The 11,169-nt window shown below is 41.2% G+C and overlaps 1 protein-coding gene across 2 annotated transcripts; it reads left to right on the forward strand.

Moving 5' to 3' along the window:
* Window positions 1-2,692: 2,692 nt before the first annotated feature.
* LOC129268969 (uncharacterized) lies at window positions 2,693-10,096 on the forward strand. Of its 2 annotated transcripts, none has more exons than XM_064106028.1 (2): window positions 2,693-2,893; window positions 6,882-10,096. In XM_064106028.1, exon 2 carries the CDS (start codon window positions 6,966-6,968, stop codon window positions 7,686-7,688), a length of 723 nt encoding a protein of 240 aa, XP_063962098.1. In that variant the 5' UTR covers window positions 2,693-2,893; window positions 6,882-6,965; the 3' UTR covers window positions 7,689-10,096. The 2 variants fall into 2 exon arrangements, with proteins under 2 accessions (XP_063962098.1, XP_063962099.1); XM_064106029.1 differs by having other exon boundaries at window positions 2,693-2,824.
* Window positions 10,097-11,169: the final 1,073 nt, after the last annotated feature.

Raw genomic sequence — 11,169 nt, forward strand, 5'->3', positions numbered from 1 at the left:
AAATCAATTTGTAAATTAAAAAATAATGAAAGCTCGATATCCGAGATGAAATATGTTTTGTATATTGACTTCGAAACTTGATATTTTAAGCTCCATATCAGCCTATATTGAGCATGATATTAATCTCATCGAAAAAGCAATGCGAGCGCGAAGCGCGAGTGGAAAATACTTGATATTCCGGTATGAAAATGGTGAATTTGAGCACTATCTAAAGCATTGTGTATGGAAATTGTGAAGTGGATGTGGAAAGCACTTAATAAATGATGCGAGTGTGAAGCGCGAGCTGATATCTTCATTATTATTTTGACCTAGGACCTGGACATTCTAGGTCTAAGGACATTTTGTCATCATATGAAAATGATGACAACTTTCTTATTCCTCTTCCTGAGCGCGATATGAAACATATGAAACTGTGATATTGTCGATATTCTTTTCTGAAAAGGGACAATTTAGTCATTAAGAATTCATGAAAATTTTATTATCATTTTTATTAATGTAATAAGCATAAATGAGTGAGTAAAATGTGTTGACACTGAGGCCTGAAAACTGGATATTTTAAGCACTTTTGTAATCATGAATAGGATATGTGAGTTGATATATCTTTAACAAAAATGCGAGCGCAAATCGTAAGACGAAATTTTTGGTAAACTGTCATAAAAGGGGGGTTTTAAGTAGTTTGTTATATAATTTGGCAAATCAAATAATGCGAGCGCATAGCGCAAGCTGCAAGTTATATTCACACCATAAAACGGACATTTAACAGAGCACTTAAAAATCAGTTTGTAAATCAAACAAAATTATGAATAATGTCCGAGCTGAAATATGCTTTGTAAAATCGACTTCAAAACTTGACATTTTAAGCTACATATCAGCCTATTTAGCAAGATGTGTATCTCATCGAACAGGCTATGCGAGCCCGAAGCGCGAGCGAAAAAATTAATATAGTGACATGAAATATATTTTTTTATCATTTTCCAAGTCATCCCCTGACCTTTTTTTTTTCACTCGTCTCCCTCTTATTTTAACTCTTATTTTTCCTCCTTTCTTTCCCCTTCTTTTTCTTTTTTCTTTCTTTCCCCCTTTTTTCTTCATTTGTTTTGCTCTGCCGATAGGGGGGGGGGGGGCGGGCCCCTCGCCCCCCCTGGATCCGCCTATGGATGGAGCTCAATTTTACAGCTTTCCTACGGCGTTTGATTCCAAGATACTCGAGAATGCCTTGAGTACTTCTTACGTCAAACGTACGGCCGACGTATGACTCTGTGCACTCCCTTTGTCTATATAGGGGGTAATTGTCCGGGGGGTAATTGTCCGGGGGGTAGTTGTCCGGGGGTAGTTGTCCGGGGGGTAATTGTCCGGGGGGTAGTTGTCCGGGGGGTAATTGTCCTCGGGGGGTAGTTGTCCTCAGGGGGTAATTGTCCGGGGGGTAGTTGTCCGGGGGTAGTTGTCCGGGGGGTAGTTGTCCGGGGGGTAATTGTCCGGGGGGTAATTGTCCTCGGGGGGTAGTTGTCCTCAGGGGGTAATTGTCCGGGGGGTAATTGTCCGGGGGGTAATTGTCCTAGGGGGGTAATTGTCCGGGGGGTAGTTGTCCGGGGGGTAATTGTCCTCGGGGGGTAGTTGTCCGGGGGTAGTTGTCCGGGGGGTAGTTGTCCGGGGGGTAATTGTCCGGGGGGTAATTGTCCTCGGGGGGTAGTTGTCCTCAGGGGGTAATTGTCCGGGGGGTAATTGTCCGGGGGGTAATTGTCCTAGGGGGGTAATTGTCCGGGGGGTAGTTGTCCGGGGGGTAATTGTCCTCGGGGGGTAGTTGTCCTCAGGGGGTAATTGTCCGGGGGGTAGTTGTCCGGGGGTAGTTGTCCGGGGGTAGTTGTCCGGGGGGTAATTGTCCGGGGGGTAATTGTCCTCGGGGGGTAGTTGTCCTCAGGGGGTAATTGTCCGGGGGGTAATTGTCCGGGGGGTAATTGTCCTAGGGGGGTAATTGTCCGGGGGGTAGTTGTCCGGGGGGTGATTGTCCAGGGGGTAGTTGTCCAGATACCCTATCTATCTATAACATCTCTCCATCTCTCAAGTTCTCTCCCCCCATCTATCTATCTATCTATCTATCCATCTCTCTGTCTTTCTCCCTCTCTCTCTACTTCTATCTATCTATCTATCTATCTATCTATCTATCTATCTATCTATCTATCTATCTATCTATCTATCTATCTATCTATCTATCTATCTATCTATCTATGTCTCTATCTATTTATCAGTCTTCTATATCTATCTTTCGGCATCTAAGTGTTTCAATCCATCAAACTTCAATTTTCTTTCTATTATATGTATCTGTTTATTTTTATTTTGTCTGTCATTCTATTCATTTAGTTGATAATTTATATTTAGAAAAAAAAAACTTTTTCATAACTTTTCATAAAAAAAACGTAACTGCAAAAGCATGTTCGGATTTTACTCATATGACTGCTCTCTGTACATGAAGTGCCGAGGAACTCTATGCTCTGATCAGTAACTGTGCAGATTGCATCCGGTGGTGTGGGGCTCGCCTGTGTCGCACGCTGCAACCAGCGACGTGTGCAGACTCTTCACTAGTCGCTTTGTGGCTATTTTTGCGGAAAATGCCTTCGCCAGGGTGTAAAACGGAAACGCGCGTACCCGCGTACGGGAAGTACGTGCCTCCATCTACATCCGCGCACAATCTACATCCGTGTATAATGTGTGTTTTCCATGGAAGCCAATATATGAGAATGAAAATCTTTTCCATTCACCATAGATGTATTGGACAATAAGACTTCGTGACTACATTTCGTTGTGTAGTTTTTGTCAGCACTGCATGGTGAGTCTATATAGTGGCAACTTCTTCATAGCTTGTGGACACAAAATAATAATTCGATCAATATTTAAGGTGAGTGATATTAAACATGAATAATTGCGGGATGTGAAAATGGATATAAGGGGTGGGGGGGGTATAGGCCTATATTTGACATTTGGGAACACCAGACGGGGAGGGGGGGGGGCACTGTCATTGCGACTGTAAGGACCGCCTGAACAAATAATCTTGCTCCGAAGTCAGAGTACCACGTTTTCTCCACTGAATAATGCTTCCCGAATATTTTTTATAATAGTGAAATGTCTAGGCATATCTTTCCCCCTTCCCAATTGGTGCTTTTGAAAAGTGTAGGTTAAGGTTATCTCCTTTTCATGATTTTTTTTCAACTGTGACACCCTTATCACTGCATGCCATAAGTTAGTCTGCTGGGCAAACCCTTCGCTCGAGTTAAGGGTCTGAATGTGCAGCCTACTCATGCCTTGTGTACTGAAGGCGAACAGCAAGTTTTGTATGTGCTAGTCTTTGCGTGGAGGCACACTTGTTGATCAAAGTTCGAATGAGGGTCTTTGCCTGCAAACTAGCCGTAAGTTACCGTTATACATGTCCCTTTTTGTGTGCGTTTGTAAATGAGCATGGTGTCCCGTCCACTTTGTAAACGCAGTAGCTGCAATTTTTCGTACCGAGTCCATGTATTCTTTCCCGGGGGGGGGGGGGGGGGACTTCCATTGACCATGGATACCATGCGTGACCATGGGGTCTCGAAAAGCACACTAAACACGTATTTTCCATATTCTGAAAATGTACCCCCCCCCCGGTGTACCCCTTAACAAGTATTGGCGTGTGAAACCCTACCCTTAACAAGTATTGGAAACTAACCCTACCCTAAACAAGTATTGGAAACTAAACAATATTGGCAAGTATTCCCTGAATTGAACCCAGTGGCGTACCTAGGATTTTCCACAGGGGGGGCAAAACCGTCCGCCCAAAAATTTGACAAGCAAAAAAAAAAAAAAAAAAGGTCTTCGATCACAAAATTAATAAAGGATTCCGTACCAGAAAAAAATTGACAAGCAAAAAAAAAAAAAAAAAAAAAAAGGTCTTCAAGCTCGTCAGGGGGGCAATAAAGGTCTTCAAGCTCGTCAGGGGGGGGGGGCAAAAAAGGTTTTTCAAGCCCGTCAGGTGGGGCAAAGATACGTCTTTTGCATTGGTTGTGACTCGTCAGGGGGGGCAGAGTGCCCCCCCTGCCCCCCCCCCCGTAGGTACGCTAGTGATTGAACCCCTAAACAAGTACAGCGATATTTCAATGTTATGTCACGGACGACGGTCGTCGGTTTTACCTTTACCTACATCATTGGGTTAAGTACTGCCCCACCTCCCACACCTCGCGCAAATCGTACTCTAGACACATATTGTTTACTCTTTGGGCAAAAAGTACATCCTTTATAAAATTTTTAGTCTTAATTTTTTAAACCCTCGCTAATTTGACCCTAAACACGTACCTTTCCTAGCGAAAATATATACCCTTTTAAAATTATTTTAGCGTTTTTGACACCCTTATTACGTTACGTACGTAACGTGCCCTATCTTGAAAAAGACATCCTTTTTACGTGTTTTTTTTTGGTCGCACATGGTCAACCGCGTAGCCAGGATTTCATTTTGGAGGTGGCGGTAAATGCACGCGAAGCGTGCCAACGCTTACAGAGCGCGCGAAGCGCGCTCCCTAGAGGGTGGGTGCTGGGAGGGGGAGATTCCCCCTCCCGCGCGAAGCGCGAAGCTTTTGGTGTTTCATAAATTAAAATGAAAAGGAGTCGTCTTTCTTGTCTCTAGTATCTATATCAGCTCCAATTCAGTTGACTATATTGTGATTTTGAACCTGGTTTTCATGAACCTTGTTTTCAAAAAAGATTGTGAACGCACAAAAAAGGAATACAATGGAGGAAATTAAAATGATAATAACCCCGCGCGAAGTGCGGAAGCTAAAGCGTTTTATCAATTTTTTGCCATGAAAAGGGTCCCGAGAAAAGGGTATTCTCAAACATATATTGAATACTTCCCTTGGAAAGATCAGATTTGATTACAAGCAATTTAGCGACAGTGCATATCTTTAACTCGCAAAACAGAGGAGAAGAAGTGTATATGCCAGGAGGAAGATATTCCCCCCCCCCCCCGCGCAGAGCAACGAAACTCTAAAATTTCAAAGGGCGGATGTTTCATCAAAATAATGCAGATATCTCCAATACCACATCGGCTCTAATTCAATTAATTTTCTAAGATTATTGAACTTCATTAAAAGGAAAATAGTGCGCAAAAAGTTGAAACTTCTGTGATTTATTGAAATTATATAAAAAGGATGCCTAATTTCTTTGACTTATCCTGAAGCGCTTCATTTTGAATTATAAAGAAACTTAAGAGTCATTCAAAATTTCAAACTGAGGGCGAAAAACAGGACAGGAGATGAATGTACAGGGAAATGACATAAAGTTGAATAGAATTTGATAAAAAATATTGAACTTTTTTTATTTAATACCTTTATACGATACGAATTTTATACCTTCCTCTTTTTGGATTAGGAACCTGTTTGCCCCAAAAATTATGGTTGTTTAGTAATGAGCTGAAAAGCGGGAGAAGTTGACTTTATGGAGGTGACGGCAGAAATTGATATAAAGATTTTACCCGCCCGGAGCCGATCCGACCAGAAGTTGCGCGATCAATTAAAAAAAAAGATAACTTCATATACTTCGGCCTAACCTTACTCTAATTCCATGCCCTAATGTATACATTTAAACTTTAACTGGCAATAAACACATATAGCTGAGGTGGAAAAACAGGGTTAGAGAAAGGGTTGGGGAAACAATGGAGATCTTCAATATTTTCATTTAACCGCGCGCAGCGCGGAAGCAAAATTCATCATCATAAATTTAGAGCAAGAGTGAAGGAGTTTCTCTTTTGAGAAAAAAAAAGAATAAAAAGAAAAAAACAACACAAAGCTACCTTTCTTCCCTTTCCTCGCTTCCCTTTTCCTTTTCTCCTCTCTTTTTTCCCTTTTTTTTTCTTTTTGGGGACGTTTTTTTTGGGGGGCGACCGCCCCCACCGCCCCCCTGGCTACGCGCCTGCGCATGGTATCTACTCGTCAATGTAAGTGGCCCCCGGGATTCTTTCAAATCTTCATTTTCGCTGATTTGAAAGTTAAGTTTATATTTTAAGATTTACCAAAAGTATTCCCAAGTTTGAAGATGCCCCGTTATCCGTTCAGCATATTGAAACTTTCATTTTGCGGCTCGATCGAGCTCACGTTATTTTATTGAGACATGCATCTGGGATACTCCCACAGAGATAGTCCTTGAAAATATCCCTAATAGGAGCTATATGTACAGCTAATCCTGATCATCTCTCCAAAAGGATGTAGACATGACAAGATCCGAGATCTCGTCATCTGATCATCTCTCCAAATTCCAAACGGATGTAGACATGACGAGATCTCGGATCATGACGAGATCCGAGATCTCGTAATCTGATCATCTCTCCAAGAGTATGTCATGTAGACACGACGAGATGATTATCTGAACATAATATGTGTGGCACTTTTAAGCTTCGAGTTATGAATTAATGTCCCGTATTTAGGTATTCAGTCGAGCAGCTGTTTGAGGAAAAGGCGGATTTTCATAATCAAGAATTACATGTAAACTTGTGACATCTATTTATCAGATAATAAGAAACGTAGTCAAATCATCATCACAATAAAAAAAAACCTGATGGAATTCATAAATGGCCCTATATGCACGCGCAGTGATTTCATAAGATAATTCGCGGGAGGGCACGGTGATGGGCGGGCGGGACGAGACGACCATCTCCCATAGATTGTTGTACAAATTCTAGCGGAGGGGGGGGGGGGGTGAGTGAGGGCACGTCTCCCCATTTACTTCCTCCCCCTCCCTCTCGATCGCCGATCATTTATATAAAATTGCTCTTTATCAACGATAACATTCATATTCGGTCTTTGTTTATGATTTTATTTTGCTAATTGTTCCCGCATGCTATTTTTCTATCTTATTCTTATTTTCAGGTATAAAGCCAGAGCACTGTAGAGGTGGTCAACGGAAGGGACAGACTGTGCGTTTATTTTACACCAAGTATATTCTGAAAGAATATGGCCGCAACTAGTACGAGCCAATGTTTGTCGCAAACGCAAACAACAGTGAACACAAATCAGCAAGATGTGTCATGTTTTAAACGTGCATTTCCCTGCGCGATATATCTGGGGATGATTGCTTTCATGATCATGTTTGCTGGGGCAGTCAACGTAGGAATAGGATCGACGGCTGGAAGTGGTCTATCAGGCGACATCTTTACCGGGTTTCGACAGTCGGCGAGAAGGCAGATGCATGCAGGTATAGCACTACTGGTTATTGGAGTCATCCTTATGATGCTTAGCATCTATTGGTGTCGCTACGCCAAGCGGTCCATGTCGAATGTGCCAGTCACGTCTTTTTCTGGAACAACAACAACAGTCATCGCCCCAAACACCGCAGGTGCAGGGGTAGGGGTAGTGCAACCACCCGCTATCCAGGGAGGAGGGAATCAACAGGTCTACGTATATCAACCTCACCAGCAAGCTGGGACTTTTCAACCGGTTCAAGGCGGTCCGATCCATTACGCACCAGCCCAACCAGGTATCGGCCAGTACCCACCAACTCAACCAGGTATTGGCCAGTACCCACCGGCTCAATCCGGTGTCAACCAGTATCCTCCAGCTCAACAGACATTACAACCATCGGCCCCTGCGGAAGAACTACCCGATCAACCGCCGCCAACATATAACGAGTTGATGAACCCTGCCAACGACACCATGAAGTCATATGGAAACGTCTAACGATGGAATGTGATTTAGTTTTCAAATCAATACTATTTACAACACCTTCTTGCCATTATTACAAGCATCCGTGTGGCAGGTCTCTATTGTCGTGAAAAAGTCTCTGTTGTTCTAGTCAACTGTGAATGTCATGAATGTGTGAATCTGCATCTGATTAATACTGAAATAGTGAACCATTATCACGCATTCATCTTTCAAGAGGCTGTACTATTGGTATCAATCCCTCTTTGCTTGGATCCCTGATTTTATCTCTGATTTTTTCCACCATGTTTACTTCGTAAGGTATCGATCTCATGTGCCGGTGATATTGATTGTAGCTGCTGATTGTTAAATTATGAATCTGTGTAAGTATACAACCAGACGACTTATCTGTGGGACCTGGTATTTAGCATAGATGCATTACCTAAGGCCATTAGAGCACTAACTGAAATGAACCCACAGGTCGCCGGAATCTTGACCCCGTTATATCGACTGAGCTCTCATTATTGATAATACAATCATCATTTATTTTTTCTATTGTTCAAAATTGATATAGGGTATTTATATTGCGCACATATCCACCTTGTTAGGTGCTCAGGGCGCTCATATATTACCCGGCTAAGCTAGGCGTTCATAGCGCACACAGCTTTTTAAGGAATAACTTCCTACCGGTACCCATTTACCTCACCTGGGTTGAGTGCAGCACATTGTGGATCAGTTTCTTGCTGAAGGAAATTACGCCATGGCTGGGATTCGAACCCACGACCCTCTGTTTCAAAGTCCGGAGACTGATCAACTGGGCCACAACGCTGAGAGGGAGGGCCGTGTGTGCGGATCCCGCCGCGGCATACAGCGACCTTTGACAATGCGTCAATCCTCACCTTGCCACTCTTCACCCAGGTGTTAAATAGGTACCCGGTAGCGAAAACTCATGTCGTATGCCTTGCAATCGAGTCTTGGAAGTCTTGTTGGAAAGCTCCCCATGGAGCGGAGAAAGTGCACACATTGCGTGCCATGATCCGATGACCGGGATAATAACATTGCAATGCAACGTGCTTAGAACCAAGGTGTAACAAGCGATATATAAATGTAACTGTTGTTTTTATCATAGGCGATATATTTTTTTCCTCTTTGTCGACGTTATGATGCTACTTGCGATTTCAATCTTATACGCCTGACAGGCATTTCATAAAACTGATCGTAAATTACGAATGACTTAACGCACGACAAGTGATCGTTTTATACTACATGATGTGTGACCTACCACCCCCAAACCACCTATAAGTCGCCAGGTAAGGTTCTTCGTAATTAGCCAAAATAGTAATTAAGTCTAAAAAGGGCTTATCTGAAAGGGCAATTCTTCTTTTTCATACTGTGAAGATTTGAAGTCGTGAAGTTGAATAAAAGATAAGATACAAGAGTTTCTTGGACACTACTTGTTCGGACTGCTTGGAAGTTTCACTGAGATTACACAGTATGCACATCTCGTGCTTAAATGAACCCCAAAGCTGAATTTCCTCTACATTCAATCAAGTACTTGTAATGGTTATTGTTGGTCAAATATAACATATTATCACCCGTATCAGACATCTGAGCTGGTCATTTACAAAACCGTATTGCCCTACATTTTCTGAATATTGGGGAGGGATAGGTATATTGTTTGTATTTTCCTCGGTCTCAATGCGCGTATTGACTTTGCATGCAGCGCAGAGACGATGCAAAATATACCTTTGTATTTTCCCTGGTCTCACATCCGGGACTTTGAGGATGCGTATGAAGAGATACGCTTCATACTGATCCGCGCACCAACAATATACGTCATAATAAAGACAACGCTGGATCCGAGCGCTTGCAAGTACGTCATAATGGTAAAGTGTAGAGCCTAGACCGATATTAACATGACACAATAGAACTCTATTTTTAAAAGAAATATCCCCACTATCATGATTTTTGCTTTAGATATCTGATTTGGATGATAATAAAAATATTGACCAGCTCTTCTTTCGGGGAACATCAAATATATTGCCCTTAAATGACCCATATTGCCCTCGTCTAAAGACTCGGGCCAATATGATTCTTTTGCTGGCAATATATTTGATGTTCCCCTCAAGGCCAGTCAATATTATATAATTATATCATTTTAAAGCTTAAGACATGTAGGAAGTGTGAATTTTCAAGCTCAATGAAAATTTCGAGGCCTCCATCGCTTTCAAGCTCCAAGCTTAAGATGGAGGTCTCCCACATTTCTATATATATATGTTCAGTAATTAAAGAAAATGCATATAGATATATAATTTCACAGTACAGTTGATATTTTATAATGATTTATGTGCATTATTCATTATGTTTAAAAAAATATTTGCTTATTATGTAATATTGAAAAAAAATGTTATACTTGTATATTCTTTGTTTTTTGTTTAGAAATGTGGAAATAAAATAAATCAAATCAAATCAAATCAAATCAAAATCTCATCATTCATTTTTGTCTACTTATTGTTGGTATTGGGTTGGCAGGACAGGACACATATGTTCCTCTGTTACTGACTTTGCACTTAAGAACATGTTGAAATCATACATCAGGTTATCTGGGGCCTGTTGCAGAAAGAGTTGTGTTTAAACGCAAGTCAAAAATGCGCGCTGTTGATTGGTTGAAAATCAAGTTACGCATGATTTCTACAGTTGCGATTGGTTGCACCCCTTTCTGCAACGGGCCCCAGATGTTCTTTAACAATTGAAACTCATCCGGTATACTACGTTACAGTACTTTTGATAAAAAAATTTCTCAACATTCAAGGTATTCTAATGGGACAAACTAAACAGTTTATTTTCAAGGTTTGTGTACAGACGTCTTGCCATATTTATATCTGGTGGGTGTTTCATAAAGCTGTTCGTAAAGTTACGAACGACTTTACGCACGACTGGAACATGTTTTAGGTCATAACTCAATTACACAGGGATAACACGGACCACAAGAAAGGATCACCAGTCGTTCGTGAAGTCATTCGTATCTTACCAACAGTTTTATGAAACACCCACCTGGTAGATTTAGATCGCTTCTTCCGAAAGTTTTTTTATTGTTTAAACAAGAAACAAACCAATTAAACAACAAAAAGGTATTTGTCCTTGCATCATTTACGTCAATATCTGAAGAAATAAAACTGAAACTCGTTATAGTGGAATAATTAAACATTCTTCGTTTTTTTTAAGTTGGTTTGTTTCACATTTTCTTCCTGTGACGGAGAACATATTTGTACTTGAAGATTGGATACTCAGAATAATGAATATCATGCACGATGGGCCTATTAATGAATCGCCTTTGTGTTTCTATTTTCATTCTTATTAAATGTAAACATGCTTATTAATATTGATCGATATTGTTTTTCTTTGACATTGAATGGAGTTTCTATTTCATTCCTTTTTTATTGATTAAACGAAGTATTTAGAAATTACCGAAAGTACGAAGTGCTGATATACTGTTCACTTAAAATGTTGGGCAACATAC

The sequence above is a fragment of the Lytechinus pictus genome, chromosome 10 (genome assembly GCF_037042905.1).
Source record: "Lytechinus pictus isolate F3 Inbred chromosome 10, Lp3.0, whole genome shotgun sequence".
In the NCBI taxonomy this organism is placed as follows: Eukaryota; Metazoa; Echinodermata; class Echinoidea; order Temnopleuroida; family Toxopneustidae; genus Lytechinus; species Lytechinus pictus.